This window comes from Panthera pardus, unplaced genomic scaffold, assembly GCF_024362965.1.
Source record: "Panthera pardus isolate Hobbes unplaced genomic scaffold, ASM2436296v1 HiC_scaffold_25, whole genome shotgun sequence".
Taxonomy (NCBI): Eukaryota; Metazoa; Chordata; class Mammalia; order Carnivora; family Felidae; genus Panthera; species Panthera pardus.
In genome coordinates this window covers 29614342-29636653 of record NW_026526821.1, presented here as the reverse complement: position 1 = coordinate 29636653, position 22312 = coordinate 29614342, and the positions used below count along the sequence as shown (strand labels likewise).

The window sequence follows — 22312 nt, the reverse complement described above, 5'->3', positions numbered from 1 at the left end:
GGCACACTGGGTTGCAAAATACCAACCCTTTTTCACTGAGAACAGTTAGAGGAACTGGAGGAAACATTTTAAAAAGGCATCGAAGAACTGCCAGGGCAGTGAGCAATTGTGAGGCCAAGGCTGGGGAGGAAGAATTCCAAATGATGAGCCTAATATTGGGATCTCTTTTCCTCTCCCTGGACCTGTCTGCTGATTCTGATAGAAGGCTGATGGGCTGTGCCTAACTGGGGTTCCCAAAACTGGCCACATTGCCGGCTCTGCACACTCTTCCAGAGCCTTGCCTCTCCCCTAGCAAGAAGAGTCTATATGCCCTTGAAACGGGGTGGGAATGTCCCCCCACCTGACAGAATGTGGCAGGTACTCATGGGCCCTATGTGACTTCCAAAGCTGGTTTGGGAAGGCTGCACAGCTCTGTCTGGCTCCCTTGGGAGGCTGTCCTTGGAACCCGGCTGCCATGTTGTGAACTCTCCTGGGTCACAGGTGTTCTGGCCCACGACCCCAGCCAAGGTTCCCGTCAACAACCAGCTTCAACCCCCAGACTTGTGAGTTAGCAAGCCTTCAGATGATTTCAGCCCCCCAATGTCAGGTCACCCCAGCCTTTGAGTCTTCCAACTCATGTCCCAGATATCATGAAGCAGAAACAAATGACTGTTCTATCCTGTCCAAATTCTTGCCCCAAGTGGTGAGCATAACAAATGGCCGCTTTGCAGTGTGATTTATATCCCCTTGGAAGATATTCAAACTTACATTTTTTACAAATTATATGGAGGGAAAAGAAGAAAAAGAAACACCTTACCAGGCTCTGAGTCACTCTTTTCAAGCACTCAATTCAAGTCAGCTCTAGGGGTGTTAAGGAGGGAAAGCCAGAAGCTCCAGTGAGACCTGCCCTCCCTCTGGGCTTTGGTCTCCTTCTTTGTCCTTCTCCCAGACTAAGGGCGCAACAAGAGGAAAAGGAAATGCCCTCAGTGTTGGGTGGGGGCACAAGGGCATGAAGCCAAGGTAACTGGAGTGCAAACTGGAGGCCAGAGATGGGGTCTGGAGGGCCAAGAAGGGCTCCTACAGATGGGGATGAAGCTTCTATTTTGGGTAGGGGAGAGTCAGGGGACTACAGTTTGTGGTTCTTCCTTGGCAGAATTGAGATCTTCCGTCCTTCTTTTGTCTTCAGCCCAGAGACTACTCAGGAGTTGCTCGCCACGGGGAGGTGGGCAGGTTTGTGGAAGCTTCTCCTCTAACCCTTGAACACGCCGGCCACACGCTTAGCAGTCCTCCAACCCTTACTGTAGTGCAAACGGGGGCCTTGCCTCAGACTCCTCTGCTCAGAGGGACTGATTTTAGTCGTCCTTCCTCTGTCACCACAATAGCCAAGGAGAAGCCCTGAGACCCCCAAAAGCACAACCTGGTTTCAGATCCCAGTTTTGCCACATACTCACTGTTACCAAACCTCCTCGGTCCGCAATTTCCTCTTTTGTAAAAGGGGGTGATGTTACCTATCTCATAGGGCGGTCTTGTGGAATAAAGGAAATAGCAATGGTGAAGTGTTTGGCATGGTTCTTATGTGTATGTGTATAATGCTTTTCAGTGCGGCTCTTGATGAGCTGCTGCTTGAGTTTTGCACAGCCCCCTGTAAGCTTCCTAAGGGCTGTGAGCTTGAGGGGGGCTTCCTTCTGTAATAGTGGAGAGGGGCAAGTCTCTTGTAAATGTTGCTGAGCAGCTCCCCCTTCAGCCCCAAAATAATCAAACACATAGAGTTCTGCTGAGGCACCTGGATGGTTCTGCCTCCAGCATGCTTTTGCTTAGGCTGGACTGCATACGACAAGCACTCTAAAATGTCCCAACTTTATTTACATCCAGACCCCTGGCTCCGACCCCACCCCAGCTCCTCCGCTTAGCTCTGGGGGAGAAGCTGGATGCGCAGTGACGCTTCGGCCAAGGCTAGAGCTCAAGGAGATGTGTGGGGTGAGCCCCTCACTTCTTCTGGGCTTGTGCCCTAGCCCGCTGAATTTTGTCGGCCGTGGCCCCATCTGTGGCTCCAGTGCAGTGGGATAATACAAGGCTCAGCTCTGCTTCGTTCCTGTGCTCGATGGCCACATCTGCGGCCTGAGCCACATCCCTGTGGTTGTGAGCAGGAGAGGAGATGGTGTCTGTCTGCCCAAGGGCACAAACCATGCCCCTCATCAGCCCACTGGCTCAGCCACCCAGCACCCACAGGGCTCTCAGATGACACACCCAACGAGAAGCAAGGCCTTGACCTTCTGCTCCGGACCCACACGGGAGGCATACTTCTTGGCCTCATATTTGTTGTGTTGCTTCATGCAGATCTCAACAAAGGGCTTAAGAGAGGAAGGGGTGGAAAGAGAAGGTATGTCAGATCCTCTCTCTTATGAGCAAAAGTCCAAAGGGCACACTGCCCCTATGCATTTCATATATCCTTCAGTATATATAACCCCATCCCACCCCCTCCCTGACATGTCCAACAGTTGTGATCTCAACATTCTCAGGGCAGAAACCACCTAAACCACAGATCTGTTAGTGCCTTGAGGCTCCACCATCTGCTGCCACCCTCTCACAATAGAAGTCTCTTGGCTTCTCGGGGCCTGTGTTTTCTCTCATGGCTGCCCTTATCCCACCTACTGATCCACCTGCCACAGAAAACAAACCTCCTCGGTGTCCTCCAACTGCCTCCCGCACATGCCCTCCCAGTGCCCCTCCACCCCCTACTCAAACAAGACCTTCCCCTTTAGGCACATGGTGTGGGCTGTGGGCCTCCTTGGAGAAAGCAGTTCATTCCTTCTCTCACCAACATCTGCGGCCTAACAGCCTGCTCTCCCACAGATCTGGCCCACAAGTGTGCAGACACGGGAAGCACCTGCTAACTACGTGGGACAGCTGAACAGATGCATGAATGGGCCATCTGCTTGCCTATCTCTGGGCCTGGTTCTCTCCCCAGGACTACCCTGCCTGAAGGTGGGGCACAGGGACGGCCCGTGTCTCACCAGGTAGCCAATGGGTGATTTCTTGCTCTTTGAAAACTTCTCTAGCTCCTCCCAGTCTTCCAGATCGGCCAGGGCAGTCAGCTTCAGCCACCAGAGCCTGCGGGGAAGCTGGGCTTGAAGGTATCGCAGGATGGGCAGGTGGTCCCAGGACCCATCTGCAGCCGGCTGCCCTAACCCACCTCTTGTCAGGAATGCGGAAGTCACGTGCCAGCTGCTCTGCGCGCTTGTTGTGGCCTCCAAGGATGAGGGTAGTGACCGTGTCGTGTAGAGACAAGTCCAGGAACCGGCCCCCCAACTCATCTTCTAGGCGTCGCTGCAGCCGTAGGAGCCTCATTTGATCCTCTGTGGCCTGGGATGGAGATGAGGCAGGATGGGGATGACAGGGACAAGGAGGAAAGACCGGGAGAGGAGGAGAGGGGGTTCTTAGAAAAGAGGAATGAGGGGGAGCCTGGGTGGCTCAGTTGGTTAAGCATCTGACTCATGATTTTGGTTCAGCTCATGATCTCACAGTTCAGAGGCTGAGCCCTGCATCAGCCTCTGCACTGGCAGTGCGGAGCCTGCTGGGGATTCTCTGTTTCTCTCTCTGCCCCTCCCCTGCTGGCACAGGCTCCCCCTCTCCCTCTCCCCCTCTCTCTGAAAAACAAACAAATAAACATAAAGAAAGAAAGAAAGAAAGAAAGAAAGAAAGAAAGAAAAAGAAAGAAAGAAAGAAAGAAAGCCAAACCTTGGCTGCGAACTCGTTCTTGGCTTTGTAGAAGGCGTCAGCTGCTGTCTGCAAAGCTGCAACCCGCCCCTCGATACGCTACAGCCACAAGAAGGGAAGCCTGAGCTCACAGCACAAAGGAAATCAGCCATCCTCATTCGGGGTACACTTCTCTCCCCGGTCCCTGTGCCCAGGGTTGCCAGGGCCAGCCTTACCCTCTGGGTGCACCACTCTGGTGTCCCCAGGGGGGAGGCTAGCTCCTCTGGGACCAACCACCATCCTGGCCTCACGTCTTCCCAGAATCTCCCGCAGCAGAAGGACCAGATGGGGCATGTACCAGGAGGCCTAGATCCCTGGAGAAGGAACCTGACCGACAGCCCAGCCCACGGGCCCCACCCGGCCGTGGACCTCAGACCTCCTCTGCAGCATAGCTGGCTCGGATGTGGAAGCTGCCCAGCTCCTGGTGGTTGTCATCCTGATTGTAGAGGTCCTTCAGCGTCTCTAGCTCCTGATGTTTACAGAACTGGGGCCATGGACAGGCAGGCAGTCAGCAAGGCCAACTCAGGGGCTCAGGAGGCTCCAGCCCCACCCCTGCCCAGGGCGCACCTGTCGGTACAAACTCAGGGCCATGGGCTGGTTCCGAAGAGTCATGAAAAAATCTCCTCGATTTAGCTCATTCTTCAGGTGCAGCAACACCGTGAACACTAAAAGACAATAAGGTGATGTAGGGACTCCAGCCTGGCCCCTTGCTTAGCCCAGGGGCCCCAGCCTGGCCCTCCTCCAAACCCTGCTCACCCAGATCAGTGTCCCCACTCTCAATGGCCTTGCTCAGCGCCAGTTTGCTCCTCTTCATCTTTAGGAGAAGGGGTACCTGCTCCCCAGAGCGTGGCTCATACTCCAGCAGCTGTGGGGTGGGGAGACAGGCACAGAGAGAAGGAGCTGGCCTGGTGGCCTCTAATACCAATGTCAGAGCATCTGGACAGGGCTGGGCGCCCACACCTTGATGGCCAGCTCTGTGCGGCCACAGCCATAGGCCCGCGCAGCAATGTCAGAGTAAGAGACGCCAGGCGTGTCCCCCAGCTTCTGGTTAATGGCCCGAGCAACATCCTCGTCGGACACGTCCTTCTGTTGCACCTGCAGATAGAGGGAGTGGTCACACACACCTAGATCTCACCCTTCACCCTACACCCCCACTTGCCCTCTATCACGATCTACACCTTCAGCTCTACACTTCATATTTCCTATACCTCACCAGGGCCTGGAATCCCCTATATGCCCTTGAACCCCACCCTATATCTTCACCTTGTAGCAGGCCCAGTGGGCCAGGATCCTGCTGACACCCTGCACTTCAGGAAGGCGCAGGTACTCACAAATCTGGATCGCCAGGGGGTAAAGCCTTCGCAACACAAGCCTGGCAGGCGAGGGGGTAAAGGGTACAAGAGTGAGGTGGGATAGAGAGGGCAGCCTGACCCCAGCCTGTAACTCAGGCCTCCCAGATCCCAGAGAAACAGGTGAGGAACAGTGACCACAAGAATCCAGCAGGGGCTGTGACGCCTGCCCACATACAGCCCTCCTCCCAGAATCCTGGGGTTTGCTGTACCTGTCCAGCAGCACCTGGATGGTGAGTTGCTTATATCTGTAAATTACTTGGTTAAGGATCCAGCTGGGGGATAAGCCCTATTTGCCAAGGACTTTCAGGAAGCATCTTCAGTCCCTCCCCCTTCGCCTACCACCACTGGCTGTAAACATCCTTGTAGCTCGCCTGAGGATACTGGCTATAAGTGAGGGGGATCCCGATGTGATAGTCCCGAATGGCATTGAGCACACGCAGGTCCTGACACATGCGCACGAAGCTGTCAGGTGGAAATCTGTCGAGGAAACACTTCCCAAAGGAGGCCGCCTGAGAAGAGCCAGAGGTCAAGAGGTCTTACCCACCCCCACACACACACACCCCTCCTGCCAGCACACCCCCTGCCCAGCACCAGCCCCCCAGCAGCCCCGCTGTCCAGGCCAACCCTGAGCAGGCTCTTCTGCATGTCTGGCCGGTGCTCATGTCCCGCGGCCTCGATGCACTGCTGCACGGCCTGGGTCAGCTGCCCCAGCTCCTGGATCTCCCGTAGGTACTCGTCTGCCTTCTGGCTCTCTTTCTGGGGGGTGGGGGAAGGGTACCAGGGATGGAGTGCCATGACAGAGAACACCCCGTGTCTGGTCCCCCGTCCCTCCGGACTGTGCTTCACATGGGCTGGTTTGGAGGGGCTGCAGAGGCCAAAGCCCAAACCCCTTCAGCCCGCAGTCCACCTGAGGTGCCCATACCTGCCCCCCGTATCAGCCCACAACTGCCAGCGAGGGGCCCGGATAGTAACACTGACTTGTGCCTGGGCTGAGGTGAGTAAGGGCTCCCTGCGCCTCCCCATCACCACACGGAGGACACTCCAGTGCACCTGAGCTGACTCTCTCCAGCCCAGTGTCCAGCCCGGACTCTTCTCTTGACAAGTGGCACCTGGCTGAGTCCACCATGCCCAGCCAGGGGCACAGGGCTGAGCCAATTAAGAAGGGAAAGGAGAACATCCTGGGGCCCAGGGAGAAGCCCAGGGCTTTACCTCATACTCTTTCTGGGCCTCCAACAACAGTGCTCCAGGGGCCATCGAGGCAATTTTGAAGATCTCCTCGCTGGCCACTAGGGGAGGGAGATGGTGCGGGTTAGTGGGGTAGGGAATCCTCAGCACTCGATGACCTGATCCTGCCTTGGGTCACATGGTGCCCTTGTGAGGGCCTCACCTGGAACCTCATGTAGGAACTCGTGGGTGCTACGAGAGAAGATGCGGACCCCATCCAGCTCAGGAACCAAATAGGAGTCTTCGTCCAGCACAAACCTGAGCTTGGTCAAGGTTCCCAACAGCACCCAGAAATGGGGCGAGGTAGGTGAACCTCCCTCTCTTTCCCTCCCACCCCCGCCCCCAGGCAGTCCTCCAAGGATACTGGATGCTCTCGGGCGCATCACCCACCACCATTAGCCGCCTCTCCCAGGCCACCACAACGGCCCTCTCTTTGCTGCGAGGGCGGCTGCACCTGTGGGCAGCATCACACACATCTGGGACACACAGGACACCGCCAGCCAGCACAGCCACATCTCCCATTCTCCCACATCACTGCTTACACCACTTTGCCTTGGTAGAGCCCTGCACATACGTGCTACCCCTTATCCCGTTCCGATTGACATCTGCTTCCCTCTACCCCTGTGCTGTCAGCTCCCAGGGGCATCTGGGGCCCACAGCGGGGGCAGGGGTTTCCCTCAAGTATGCAGTGGCAGAGAAGACAAGATGCAAGCTCCACCTGGCATGGCCAGTGGACAGGATGAATCCAGGTGTTCCAGGAAACGAGGTTGTGCCCACCCCCAGCATAACACCCCCATCCTCACCAGACCATCTGCTTTGGGGGGGCCCGGATGTTACAGTTGAACTCACACAGCTTCTCCTGAAAGGGCACAGGGAACACCATGGCCTTGTCTCAGTAGTTACCAGTCTGGTTAAAAAGCCCCACCCCTGCCCCTAACAGATCGCTCCTGGACAAGGCACAGTGCCCTGTGTCATCCCAGGATCACACCTTGAGTGATGCTGTCCCCATCCAGATGTAGCCTGTGTCCGTGAAGAGTGCCAGGTGTCGGTAGGTGAAGGAGACAGCCATCTGCAGGAAGCTGCTCACTCCTGGCGCCAGGCCAGAGGGTGTCTGGGGCAGGCCAGGGGGGACACCAGATGTTGATTTTTCCGAGCTTCCCCCCCGCCTCCCTCACCCCTTCCATTTCACTCCCCTGCCGGGGCCCTCACCACTGCGGAGCAGGCGGACTGGTCCAGGAGGTAAAGATCAGGCCCCACAGCCAGAAGAATGTGTGCAACTCGGTCCTGGCAGAGGGCGGTCCAGCACGAAGGTGCACCCTGCAGACCTGTGGCCGGGGAAGAGGACGGCTTCAGGATGACCAGAGCCCACAGCCTCCGCCTCTGTTGGCCCCACAGTCTGGAGGCACATCTGTAGGCACTGAATGGCTGTCTTGGGGATGTCAGGGCTCACCTGGCACCTCTGGCATCCGGCGGAGTTTGAGGTCACTGACATTGGCACTGAGAGTAAAGCGGTGGGCCCCGGTGAGGATGGCCACCCCTGAACCAAACTCAGTATGGAAGATCCGGGCGTCCAGAACCCGGTTCTGGAGCACCTCCTGGGGAGAGGGGCCGAGGGTTGAGGGGGCCACAGAGTCACGGACTGCATCCCTTTCCCCAGCCCCCTGTGGCCCCTACATTGCCCATGCTGAAGTGTCTCCGGAAGTCACCGTGAAGCCCGTACACCAGCACTCCACCATCCTCCTGCACGCAGAGCAGCTCCTCTTCAGCTGACCAGCCTAGGGACACCACGGGCCCACTCTTCCACTGCAGAGGAGAGGGAGGTTCCTGAGGCTGTCCTTGGGGCACGGACCCAGCCGAGCCCCAAGGTGGGTCAGGCATGCTCACCAGCAGACTGGCCAGAGGCAGGCCGGAAGCAGAATAGATCTCAAGCACTGGCCGTACGCTGGCAGCCTTCTCCTTCCGCCACGGGTTCCTCAACAGTGCTGTCGTTTACGAAGAGATTTTCTGTCCAGGTCCCCAGGCCCACCCCATATGAAGCAGGCTTCAGGAGAACCACAATTTAAAGCATCTCAGTAGGGGGTGAGAGGTGGGGGGGAATCGGAGTGGCACACATCAGCAAGAACCACCCGACAGCAAGGCCCCCGAGAATCATGGACCTTGAGTCCACCCTGTTGTCCCGGAGCAGGCAGTGGCAGACGGGTGACATACCAATGGGGCCCCCGTAGGGCGCAGCAGCTACCAGGCAATCCCTGAGTTCCTCCTTCAGGTCCCAGTCCATGCTGTACAGCTCATATTTCCTGCCCGTGCAGAGGCAAGCAGAGATTAGCCTCCTCATGACCCTGCCTCCAGATGGGAGTGAGCCCCAGAAGAACCCCTAAAACCTCCATTCGCCCTTCACAAGGCAGTCGAGGCCCCCCACAGGTGGGAGAGGGTGATGACCAGAAACATCTAGGGCCCCTGACCACTAGTTGCATAGGGACGGCAGGTGAGGGAGCAGACGGTGCTGGCAGTGCAGGATGTGATTCTCCCGTCCAAGGATGGCAGGAGCTCCTGGCACAGGAGGCTGGCTGTGCAGCCAATATCCAGGTAGGACTAGGTAGGTACAAACTAAGGTAGGGCCAGGGTGGGGTGGGCTGGCTTTGTGCCTGCATCAGCAGGAAATAAGACCCTCTGAGAGGGTCTCTCAGGGCAGGCAGACTTTCCTCTATGTCTGGTTCTTAACACCAAATCAGGTTGTGGGCTTTATAGCCAGGGGTCCAGCTCAACACTGGCTGATAATGAACTCCGTTTTAGAGGCATTGAGTTAGCAGTGGCTGAGAGAAATCCAAGAAGAGCTCTTCGGTGAGTCCAGAGCTGGGGACAGAGTCCTGGGTAGATGTCAATCTCTGAACGCTCAGCTTATGCAAGGTAACAAAAATCACAAGCCCGCATGAGATGGCTGCAATCTGAGACATGTGGATCTCCAAGAGAGTGCACACTGTGTGAAGACAGCGTGGGACACCTGACACATGCCGTCATTTGATGGCTCAAGGTGGAGACAAGGGGACAGAGAAGGAACGAGCACTATCCCAGAAAACGAAGAGAAAGCAGTATTTAAGGGGAGTGTTTCCTCCAGTATCATTTCAGGAGTCGTCCTGATAAGAATCAGAAAGATGCCTACCATTACCTTCTATTTGACATTCTTTTCGGGGTTCTAGCCAAAATAATTTAAGAAAAAAAAGAAGTTTTTATTTTGGAGAAGGAGTGAGTTTGCTCTATTCACAAATAATGTGATTGTCTACTTAGAAAATCCAAAGCAGGACGCTTGGGTGGCTCAGTTGGTTAAGCATCTGACTTCGGCTCAGGTCATGATCTCCCAGTTCATGAGTTCGAGTCCTGCATCAGATGACTCGAGCTCCGCTTCAGGTAAACACAAGCCCCACTTCGGGTAAAAAACGAGCCCGGCTTTGGGTGAGTCATGTTTCTCTTTCTCTTCCAGCCCCTCTGTCTCTCTCTGACCCTCATGGGATTCTCTCTCTCTCTCTGCCCCTCAATCACTTGTGCCCTCTCTCTCTCAAAAAAAAAAAAAAAAAAAAGAAAGAAAATCCAAAGTAGTCTATGGGAGAATGAACAAAAGAGCTCAGTACGGCAATCAACAAAAACCTACATATTTTCTATACCAATAACTTTTCTATACCATAGCAAGAATCAATTAGAAATATAACTCTAAAAGATCCTAATCATGACAGCAATAAAATGACAATAGGCAAGAATAAACCTAACAAACATTTTTACAAAATAAAATCATAGGGGGGGAAAAAAGAGAGGCAAACCAGGAAATAATACTCCTAACTACAGAGGACAAACTTAGGGTTACTGGAGGGGAGGTGGGCAGGGGGATGGGTTAAATAGGTGGTGGGCATTACAGAGGCCCCTTCTGTGATGAGCACCAGGTGTTGTGTGTATGTGATCAATCACTAAATTCTACATCTGAAACTAACATTACACTGTATGTTAATGAACTGTAATTTAAATAAAAATTTGAAAAAAAAAATCAAAGGACACAGAAGACATGACGAAACATCCCAAAATGATCTATGAGTACACAAGAATTCCAATAAAAATTCTCCCAATTTGGGGGGGGGGGGTACTAGAAGAGCAAACTGATTCCAAAACTCATTTGCAGAAAAAAAAAATATCTTAAACAGAAAATGTTGGAAAATATCTAAAAATATTTTGAAAATAAAACAACAGACATATACCAAATATCAAATACAGTATATAAAACTAAAGTTGATTAAAACTGTTGTTTTGGCACAGGAATAAGCAAATAGATTGATGGAAGAGAAAAGAGTCCAGAAAAAGAACTGGGAATTGAGCATTACTAGCATTACTAGAGATGTCATTTCAAATTGTTGCAAATTGATACTTGAAATGAGACAATGGGCCATATGGAAAGAATTTCCATGAACGCTATTTCATTACTTAATCTCTACAATAAAATATTTTCCAGATGGAATTCAAACTTTGAATGTTAAAAAAAATAAAGCCGTATCAGAACAAATCTTGGTTATTTTCACATTCTCAAAATAGAAACAATTTCTAAGCATGATACATAACCCAGAAGTCACAAAAAAAGAACAACAAATGAGTCTAAATAAAAATGGACTTTTGTAAACTTCTATATAAAAAGGGGTAAAACAATACATGTGCTTTGTATTTGCTTCCATTTGAAGAAAAAGATTCTGGAAAGATTTCTAAGAATCTAGTAACTGGTTACTGGTAGGTGACGGGGTGGAATCCAGTTGAATAGGGACAGGGATGGGAAAGGGACTTTGAGTTTTTAAATCACTTGAATGGTTATTTATTAAAATGATTAACATTAAAAAACTTTCATAGATTTAAAAAAATCCACTGAAGACAAACTATGAAGACAAACAACGATAAGGGATTTTCGAAAATGTCTGTGACATGTGGAAAAGAGGTACTTTTCTTAAAAATACAAAAGGCTCTGAGTCATTTTCAAAAATGAACATAAAACCAAAAGAAAATAAAAATGGTCAAGAGCTATAATCATACTATTTTATGTGAAAATATTCAAAAACTAAACACAAAAACCTTGAGAAAATATGAGCTAATATTTTTATAATGTGAACTATGGCAAAGTCTTTCAGAGCAAGACAGAAAACCTAGAAATTATCAAGGGAAAAAAAGATTTTATTACATAAAAATTAAAATTCTGTATATTGGGTGGCTCAGTCGGTTAAGCGTCCGACTTCAACTCAGGTCATGATCTCACGGTCCGTGGGTTCGAGCCTCGCGTCGGGCTCTGTGCTGACAGCTCAGAGCCTGGAGCCTATTTTGGATTCTGTGTCTCCCTCTCTCTCTGCCCCTCTTCACCTCACATACTCTCTCTCTCTCTCAAAAAAAAAAAAAATAAATAAACTTAAAAAAATTCTGTATATTAAAAATATGTAAGAGTCAAGTGACCTTTTAGTTCTCCCCCAAATCCTAGAAAAACCCCCTTCAGTACAGTGCCGGTTAAATAAACTATGGGATGCCCATTCTGAGGAATATTATGTGGCCATTAATAAGCTGAGTCTGTGTACTGACATGAATGATTTCTAGATGTCCTGTTAAATACCAACAAAAGGTGCAGCTCAGTAGGAACCATGTTAACCCATTTATTTTATACAAAAACTGAGCACATACTTTTGACAAGCATATTTACATATAATTATATGTAGGTGTGTAAACACATGGAAAAATGCTCAGAGACATGGAGCTGAATTCAGCCAGAGATAGTGGGTACCTGTGGGGAGGGTGGTGAATGAAGGAGGGATGTTGGGGGACTGCCAACTTTTAGACTTTTGCATTATTTGAATTTTTGATAACCCATGTGCATTTTTTGACATTTTGTTACTAAAATCATTCCATGAAAATCTGATGGGAAAATAGATGTTCACACAGACCTACCACGCCAGTTATCAATTTATTGCCTCGTAGCTCCAAAATCACCCTCCGACACTGTTCTGTGAGAACAGACAGCGTGTCTTTATGCATTTCTCCTCCACAGTGTGATCTTAACCTTTCTCAGTAGAGGGCGCTTGGAGGGATGCGGACCGGGCTCTCCTGACTGCTTCCAGTTGGAGTTCACCCGGAATCACCTTCCCGTGGCTCCCTGGTCCAGACACCACACTCCTAGACTCCTGCCCATACCAGGCTCTACTTCCTCTGCTGCCAAGATGCCTGCCTGTCCACTGGCTACCCTGCCTGTGCCCTTAGGTTTCCACCGACCCCCTCCGCACACCTGTGCACCCAACCACTGCTTGTGGCTCAGCTTACAGACACCATGTGCTCCTGGCTGCCTCTCTACACCATTACCACCATTCCATTCCATGCCCACCCCCTTGGCCACCAGCCGCAGCTCGCCTGTGTCCCCCTACCTTCTGAACTCCAGAGGGCTGCTTCTTGCTTGCCCAGCAACCGGGGACCAGCTCTGGTCCGGGCAAACCAGTGAACTTTACTCTCCAGTGGGCTGCAATTTTTATTTTCTCCAGCAAGATCTGAATTCCAGCCTGGGGAGGAGATTCCCTTCCAAGTTTGTCATTCTTTGGGTACTCTCCCTCAGCCCTGGGTGATTCACACAAAACTTTCTTTTACCTTATACTTACTCTTTTATCAGTTTAATAATTCTTCATGTTTATTAAACTCTCTCAGTTTAAGTCTCCCAACTGGACCCAAACTGCTATAAACCTGGTGCAGGGAGTGGTGGCAGAAGACAGACTCCTAAAGATGCGATTTGGGGATTGGTTTGGTTGTGTGCTTGGGCTTGAGGGCAGTGCTGAGTGTTTTTTCCCGGCAAAGGGAAACAAATGCTAGTCACCTACTGCATGAAGTGGCACCACAATTAATCAAGCCTGCGGTTTACTGTGGTGAAATGCCAAGTCAAACATGCACCTTGGGGTGACTTCTGGGCTCGAATGTATGGCAGTAATGGTGATTGTAAGGGCTGGGGATTGGGACAGATTATTTTGAGTGCACTTGGACATTTACAAAGAGAAAACGACAAGTTTGCGCTCATTAACTTTCAGCTCAAGTCATGGTCTGAGAAGCAGAAAGCTTCCATTACAGCCCTAACAGAATCTCTTCTTTCTTGTGGCCACACCGCCTCTTACTGCTAAAAATCAAACACAAAATTTAATTGTGTGGGTTGTTAAATCACCAACATACCATTTCTCGTGTGAGAATTGATGGCTCTTATGAGGAAAAGAATTGGATCCTGAAACCTGCAAACAATGGAAGTAGGTTGCCTTCCTATGTCCAAGGAGACTAGCCTTTGGCTGCTTGAAAACCCTATGATAACCTCACTTGGGGTAGATGTCTTGGGAGCCTCCCTACCCAAGGCTGACCTGGCCTAACACTACTGTTGAGTGGCTAATCTCTCTGCCAATAGCAGAGACTAATATCTGATCCCAATATGGCACCATTCCTGGGGGGACCAGCCTGCAAGCTGATTATGTATGACTTTGCAAGGGAGGGGGTGGCCATCAGCAGCCAAACCCACTGGTCAATCAACTTCCCTCAGAGTGGACAATCTGATGTAATGATGCCTCCAGATTTCATGCAGCATAAACACCACAGCATCACCCATGAAATGTTTTTGTCCAAAATGTTCAACCTGAATCTATTCAAGCCTCTAGATCTACAACACAGTTTCAGGAAATTCAGACTACGATAGATTACACAGTTCAAGTTCAAAGGCACCACAAAGAAGTAATGGGACAAATCCAGATAAAACCAATGGTCTATTAAACAGTCAATGTCATGAAAAACAAAAGGTAAGGGTGGGAGTGGGGATAACAATAGTCAAGTTTATGAAAGACTTAATTAAGACAGGTAAGCAAACGAGTAAGTCTAGTTTAGGCCTTGATTTGAACTGGTTATAAAAAGACACTTTGGGGGCACGTGGGTGGCTCAGTTGAGCATCCAACTTCGGCTCAGGTCATGATCTCGCAGTTTGTGAGTTTGAGCCCCATGTTGGGCTCTGTGCTGACAGCTCAGAGCCTGGAGCCTGCTTTGGATTCTGTGTCTCCCTCTCTCTCTGCTCCTCCCCTACTCACATTCTGTCTCTGTCTCTCTCAAAAATAAAATAAAAACATAAAAAAAGGGGCGCCTGGGTGGCACAGTCGGTTAAGCGTCCGACTTCAGCCAGGTCACGATCTCGCGGTCCGTGAGTTCGAGCCCCGCGTCAGGCTCTGGGCTGATGGCTCAGAGCCTGGAGCCTGTTTCTGATTCTGTGTCTCCCTCTCTCTCTGCCCCTCCCCCGTTCATGCTCTGTCTCTCTCTGTCCCAAAAATAAATAAAAAACGTTGAAAAAAAAAAAAAACATAAAAAAAAATTTTTTTAATAAAAAAACATAAAAAGACACTTTGAAGACAATTGGGTAAGTCTGAATAGGGACTGGTTGTTAGATGATTTTAAATGTTAACTTTGTTAGGTGTGAAATAGTATTGCAGTTTCATAGAAAAGACTGCATTTTCACAGGAAAAAAAATTGTCATTTTTTAAAAAGTAATGCACATTGAAATTATGTCTGTAATTTATTTTAAAATATAGCAGAAAAAGTATTTGATTGAAAAGATGTGCCTACGCATGCCTGGGGGGTTTAGTCAATTAAGTGTCTGACTTCAGCTCAGGTCATGATCTCACAGTTCATGAGTTTGAGCCCCGGGTCGGGTTCTGTGCTCACAGCTCAGAGCCTGGAGCCTATTTCAGATTCTGTGTCTCCGTCTATCTCTACCCCTTCCTTGCTCACGCTGTCTGTCTCTCTCAAATAAATAAATATTAAAAAGGGTGGGGGGAGGACAGATGAAAAGAAAATAGCAAACTGCTGATACTTATTGAAGCTAGGTGATGAGTACATGAAGATCCACTAAATTACTTTTACTACGTTTATGTATATTTGAACTTAAAAAAAAAAGTTTATTTCTCTTGAGAGAGAGAGAGAGAGAGAACAAGCATGGGAGAGGCGGAGAGAGGGAGGGAGACAGAATCCCAAGCAAGCTCCACCCTGCCGCATGGAGCTGAATGGGGGGCTTGAACCTACCAACCATGAGACCATGACCTGAGCCGAAACCAAGAGTTGGACGCTTAACCGCTAAGCTACTCAGGTGCCCATAAAATATTTAACTTCCAAATTGCTGAAGCAAATATTGTAACATAACAATTTTTAAGCCTAACTGATAGTGCTGGGTGTTCATTCTACTATTCTACTTTGTTGTACACTTGAAAATGTTCACAGTAAAAGGTTAAGTTGTATTTCCAAGAGAGAAGTGAAGATTCATCTCTAACCAGTGTTCCAGGGAGTAAAGTTCAGATGAGGCCTGAGATCCGTCCGCTGAAGTGACAGAATGTCACTAAGAATAGGGTGGTCTGACCAGAGTGAATGGTCAGTGGGAAGAGAAAAAAACAGAACCAAATACAGATGGCAATCTTTAGACCTTTGGCTAGAGCGGTGAGAAGAAAGAAGGGGTGAGAAGGAGGGACCTGTGGAATGGAGGAGTTTATTTTTTGTCAGGATGGGGAGATACAGATCACATTTCTAGTACCCGCCCCAGAGATAATGGAGTAGGTTTGGCCACAGAAGCTCATTGTAGCCGGCATCTCAGGTGACCTGGATGCAGGGGGTCCTGGACAACAGCTGGAGAAGCCCTGTGGCTGAGGGAGGCCGTGGGTGGATGGTGCGTGGTTTCTGGGAAGGCAGGGAGACAGGCACATCTCACTGGGTCAGGAAAGACAGCTGGCAGGTTTGGTAGGGGGAAGTCTTAGCCCTTCTATGTGACTTCAAGTTCTCTGGGAAGCACAAGGTGAAGTCAGCTGTTGGGCAGAGGGGCCAAGAAGACTATGATTTGCAGTATTTCGAAATTATTTGAATTGTTGTGTAATCTTTTAAAAGGAAAAGCAGCGGAGCGCCTGGGTGGCTAAGTTGGTTGAGTGTCCGACTTCGGTTCCGGTCATGATCTCGCGGTCCGTGGGTTCGAGCCCCGCGTTGGGCTCTGTGCTGACGGCTCAGAGCCTGCTTTGAATTCTGTCTCTCTCTCTCTCTCTCTCTCTGCTCCTCCCCTGCTCATGCTCTCTCTCTCTCAAAAAGAAATAAACATTAAAAAAAAATTTTTTTAAAGGAAAAGTAGAGCCCTTGTGATGAGTGTAGGCTGACCCCACATAAAAGGACTGCGAGGGCCCACTTGAGGCTGGTGGGCACAATTTGCAGTAGTCCCACCCTGCCTGTCTGTGGCCTGCCTGGCAGCACTCAGTAGCCTGGGCACGGGTAGAGATGGTGAGTGGCTGGTGCACTGGGAGGTGCCCCTGTGCCAGGCGGATGCAGCCAAAGGACAAAGGAACAAAGTTGTTGGGGAAAAGGCAAGAAACTGAAACGACTGACTATGGCTGCACTCCAAGCTGGACAGGGAGGGGCATGTGTATAGAAGGGGGCTCTGCGCATGATACGAAGAGAACAGAGGGTTCCTGGGATGGGGAGCCCGATGAGGTTGAAGGACAGGTGTATTAGGAGGTATCGGAGTATAGTGAAGACAGGAGCTCATGGTCACAGAGGGAGTTGCCTGAATTGAATGTTTCAGAGGGAAAGCAGTTCTGGAAGAACACAGGCGCCAGGTGGAGGGTGGCTAACGTAGATAAAGTCACTTTTGAAGAACTCATGGAACTATGAAGCCTGGTGGCCACTTAAGTCACCCTGGAAGGTCGCAAGAGCTGGGATGTCCAGGAAGCTGTCCAATCAGTCAGTGGGGGATGTGGTTCAGGAGGCTGGCGGCAGCACAGACCTAGCTGGGAAGAGGGCAGAGCCCCTCCACGGGGTACACGAATTAAGAGTCAGGGAGCGAAGAACAACAAAACATGGACCACCTCCCAAGGCTTTGAGGTGAAGAAGCCTTCTCAGGGACAGTCAGATGACTCAAGCTGTGCCTACAGGGTGGTGGCATGGGGTATGGATAGGCAAGGTGAAAGGCAGCAGGGAGAGCGGCTTCTCAGAAGAGCCGAGGGGTATGGACTTTTATAAGGACAGCCACAGCCTTAATGAGGAAGGCCAGTCCCATATTTCTCCTCTATTCCCGGGTTCCAGAAGTGGGAAATCTCAGCAGCAGTAAACAGACCGTGGATTCTAATACCAGGAAATCACTGAACCTAGCAGCTCTTGCAGCCTCAGTTCCAGCCCCCTCCAGGAAACACTGAAGAAATCCCTGTGGCCGTGCAGCTGAACTCCTGGGAAGTTCCCAGTTCCAAGCATGGTCCGCCACAGTGTGGGAAGAGCCTTGTGTGAAAACAGATGATCTCCAGCCTTTGCCTCAAGGGTCCACGTGGGGCTACTGAACCACTGGGGAGGAAGGGGCACATCAAGTCTAGCCTTGGGGAACAATCTACTTATTCCAAAATCCTCAGGCCTGAAGGAGAGCCCACCATCACCCCTGAAATCCTTCGATTCCAATCTGCCTCAAAAATAAGTACTACTAAAGAACTCTTGTACATTGTTGGAAATGTAAAATGGTGTAGCTGCCATGGAAAAAAGTATGAGAATTCCTCCCAAAAAAATAAACAGGATTACATGTAACCCAGCAGTTCCATTCAGTATCCAAAAGAACTGAGAACAGTCTCGAAGGGGTATCTGCACACACATGTTCCTAGCAGCGTTATTCACAACAGCCACGAGGTGGAAGTAACAGAAACAGAAAACAGAATGGTGGCGGGGCGCCTGGGTGGCTCAGTCGGCTGGGCGTCGACTTCAGCTCAGGTCATGATCTCGCGGTTTGTGGGTTCGAGCCCCGCGTCGGGCTCTGTGCTGACGGCTCAGAGCCTGGAGCCTGCTTCGGATTCTGTGTCTCCCTCTCTCTCTGCCCCACCCCTGTTCATACTCTGTCTCTGTCTCAAGAATAAATAAACATTTAAAAAAAAAGAAAAGAAAAGAAACCAGAATGGTGGCTACCAGGGCTGGGGGAAGGGGAAAATGGGGAGTTATTGTTTAATGGTTATAGAGTTTCAATTGTGCACGATGAAAAAGTTCTGGAGATTCATTGCACAACATGAATGTACTTACTACTACTGGAATGTACCTTAGAATGGTTAAGGCATGACATTTTATATTATGTATGTTTAACCACAATTTTTAAAATCGTTTGTGTTTAGGGGCACCTGGCTCAGTTGGTACAGCATGCGACCCTTGATCTTGGGGGCGTAAGTTCAAGCCCCACATTGGGTGTAGAAATTACTTAAAGACAAAATCTTCAAAGTTCATGTTTACATGTTACACCCCCCCCACCCCCCGCAATCCTACTAAAATAGTCAAGCCCTTTTCTAAGAAGAGTTTTAGGAGAACATAATGTATCTTGCCTCCTTTCTCTTACCATAAGGGATGTTTCTAAAGTACCTGAGATAATGTGCCCCAAATCAAGCTAACCCTTTCCGCACAAAACTCACTCTTCCTTTCTCATTATCTTAAGCCAAAACCCCAATCATCCTCAATTCCTTGCTCTACCTCCTTCCTACTGAGTGCAACCTATCACAATCTCCTTTGATTTTGTCCCCTAAATATCTGATGCATCCCTTTTTCTCCATTTCTACCATACTGCCACCATCAACTTTTCCCTCGTCTATTCCTCCAGCCCCCTCACCAGTCTCCCTTGCCTCCATATTTGCTTGCCCCTTCTAACTTGTCCTCCCTAATGCCTCTAGAAGTTACACACACACACACACACACACACACACACACACACACACACACCTGTGGCAATCCAGCCACACTGGCTCTCTGTTTAGATGATCGAGGGTGTCCTAGTCTTTCCTGCCTCAGGGCCTTTGTATATGTATGCTCTTTTTCATCACAGTCCCTGCACTTATGTTTACTCATCCCCTGGATGGGGGAATTATATTTCCTTCAGAAAGTTTTCTTTACCTCTAACCTCCAGCCTATTCTATATACTCTCTTAGGACCCTATATCTCTTCTTTATGGTGATTATGATTAAACAAATACTAAGTCATTAATGGTTATCAACTGTCTCTCTTGCTGGCTATAAGCTCCATGAGAGTAGACAGGGTCTGTCTTTTTATTGGTCACACTAAGACACTTTAGTGTCTTTTATTTACACACTAAGCCTGGCAAAGGGTTGAGCAAAATTAATCAACGGGATCAATCCAAGTTTGGTTTTCAGGATAAAAATGGCTAAAATTCTGGAACTCCATAGGAACTAGTAACCATTCCCTCTCCTTGCATTCCCAAATTCAGTGAACTTTCCAAAACATTACTTCCAATGCAAAAGAATCCTATCCTGTAGAAAGGATTTGAAAGGCAATGTCTGCCACTTGTTTATCATTAATTCACTTACTGGAACATATCCTGGCATAAGGCTATGCACAAATATGAATAAAACCAAATAGTTGCATTTAAAACATTTCCACTCTGGGGGAGCCTGGCTGGCTCAATTGCAAGAGTATGCGACTCTTGAACTTGGGGTCATGAGTTGGAGCCCCACATTGGGTGTAGAGGTTACTTAAGTAAACTTAAAAAAAAATTTTCCACTCTGGTGAAGCTAGAATATGCTGTTATATTTTCCTGTTAAAACAAGACAAAACAAAACAAAACAAAAGGAGTACCTGGGTGGCTTAGTCGGTTAAGCATCTGACTTTCGCTCAGCTCATGGTCTCAGGGTTTGTGAGTTCGAGCCCAGAGTGAGGCTCTGTGCTGACAGCTCAGAACCTGGAGCCTGCTTCCGATTCTGTGTCTCCCTCTCTCTCTGCCCCTCCCCCACTCCCGCTCATGCTCCTGCTCTCTTTCTCTCAAAAATAAATAAACATTAAAAAAAAAAAAAAACACAAAAAAAACCCCTATGCTTTAACACATTTAAAGGTTCTAAAAGACTGGATTCAAAGCCTGCCTCCACCGCTTACTGGCTGGGTAACCTGTCTACCTAATCGCTCTGCGTCTCAGTTTCCCCATCAGTAAGATGGGGCTAATGATAACTACCCCATGGGGTCATGAAACAAACAAGTTAATACATATCAGATACTTAACACAGTGTCTAGAACAGAGAATGGCTCAACATTCATTAGCAAAAGTCAAAGGCTTAGACCTTTACCCTTTCTGGCAGTACAGCACAAGTAAGGGGAGGCTAGCCAGACAGGTCATGTCTATGGCACATACTCAACAATGACATTCATTTAAAACTTTCCTGATGCATCAACAAGGCTAAGACTTTTTGTGATAAACAGGAGCTCTGTGGTAATGACGTCTTTTGTCTTCAGCATTCTCGGATTTAACAAACCTGTGTAGGCAATATGTATTTTCAAAACACACAATGTGTGTTTTCATACTTTTAAAAGGGTATGCTGTATGTGTAAACACTAAGTCGTATGGCTACTTCTGTCAAATGATATCCCTTCTCCACAAGAAAAAAAACAGTTGAAATCATTGTTATTTCCTACTGACTTTACTGCTTCTTCATTAAGTTTCTGCATTTTTTTCACATTGTATATGCATATTTACAAGAGATAATAATTATAAATAAACAACAAAAGCAACTGAGCTCTAAAAATTGCCACAAAGCATTTGTCCATCTTGAAAGTGTTAAGAGCTAACATTTTGTGTTATCAAAAATTACGCTGAAAACTTTTAACATGTGAATAAAAATGGTATAGAGTTTCACTAACACAACAGGGTATTTTGTACTGAAATACGACCCCAGTGCAGTATCTTCTGACCTTTAGGTGCAATCAAAAGTATTCTTAAAACTTTATGGGATTACTACACAGCAGGCATTGTTCTAAAAATGCATTGGACATAAAGAGATAAACATAGTCTTGGTCCTCAAGGAACTTAGTTTATACCATAAGAAACCTATGTAAATATTGCTCTACTGTACCATTCATAACAGAAGTAACACTGGGCCCTATGAAGCCCAAGAAAGTCAGCTGACTTAGGACTGGAAGAGCGACGGTTTCAGGAAGAAACCTTGAACCAAGTCCTGAAAGATGAGCAAGAATTCTCCGGTGAGATAAAGAGGGCAATGGCAGTACCCACAGAAGGAACTGAAAGCTGGTGCAAACATCGGGAAGCCATGAAACACGGCGGTGTTTTGGGGTCCTGCAATTCTGTGCAACTCGAATACAAGAATTGGGTAGGAGAGGAGCAAATGGAGCTGGAGACAAACAGAGGCTGACTTACAGATGTTCCAATAGAAGAAGTTTGTGTTTTAACCTACAGAGAAGGGACGCCATTGAAAAATCCTTATCAGGGTAATGATGCGACCGGTTTACACTTCATATCAATAGTTTAGGACTCTACGACTTCCAGGAGAGGGTTACCCCTAACTGAGGGTCCTCACTCGCGCTGCTCCTGAATTCACAAACGACTTGCCCCCTTCTCCCAGCCTGGGTTTGCTGTTACCCCGCCCGCCAGCCGTGCGATCCCGCCTCCCGCGGAGCGCCCCTGTAGTCTGACTTTGGCAGCACTTCGCCGCAGGAGACTAAACACTCGCTATCACCCGCAGGCCGCCTCCCTCAACGTGATCTGAGCATCCTTCCGGAGGCTGACATATCGGGGCTTCAGCGTTAGACGCTGCTCTACTTCTGTGACCGCCGTGCTTGCCTCAGTTTCCCTCCTGGATCTGGGGAAGGCCCGGCCCCTTGGCCATTAGGCGGCTGTGCGTTAAGTGGTGGACGCCGGGGGAGAGCCGGCGAGGGGCGGACCCCAGCGCCCACAGTGACGGGGGCGCGCGCCGCCGGCTCCGCCCGAAGACTCTAGTCGGCGGGCCAGCGGGGTAAGCCGGACCGCGCGCGGGAGGGCGGGGCGGCTCACCGGTAAAAGGCAGAGTCCCCGAGCGGGTTCCAGTTCGCCGTGTAGCAGTCCATGGCTGGTGCCAGAGGCTGCTGGGCAGCGCAAAGGAGACACCCGCCGGGCGCGGGCTCCGGGCCGGCACTTCCGCTTCCGCCCGTCCGGGTCACGTGGTGAGGCTGCC

The 22312-nt window shown here is 49.5% G+C and overlaps 1 protein-coding gene across 1 annotated transcript; it reads right to left on the bottom strand.

The window, feature by feature from the left end:
• Positions 1 to 1817: 1817 nt before the first annotated feature.
• Positions 1818 to 22288, bottom strand: VPS16 (VPS16 core subunit of CORVET and HOPS complexes). The gene is made up of 24 exons (XM_019462718.2): positions 22153 to 22288; positions 8520 to 8608; positions 8196 to 8293; positions 7986 to 8114; positions 7762 to 7906; positions 7521 to 7636; positions 7300 to 7422; positions 7115 to 7170; positions 6676 to 6765; positions 6475 to 6569; positions 6297 to 6373; positions 5712 to 5843; positions 5469 to 5596; positions 5297 to 5332; positions 4999 to 5107; positions 4696 to 4830; positions 4492 to 4600; positions 4303 to 4400; positions 4112 to 4219; positions 3718 to 3795; positions 3173 to 3342; positions 2994 to 3090; positions 2227 to 2330; positions 1818 to 2110 (listed from the first exon to the last, which is right to left on the bottom strand). Exons 1-24 carry the CDS (start codon positions 22203 to 22205, stop codon positions 1966 to 1968), a joined length of 2520 nt encoding a protein of 839 aa, XP_019318263.1. The 5' UTR covers positions 22206 to 22288; the 3' UTR covers positions 1818 to 1965.
• Positions 22289 to 22312: the final 24 nt, after the last annotated feature.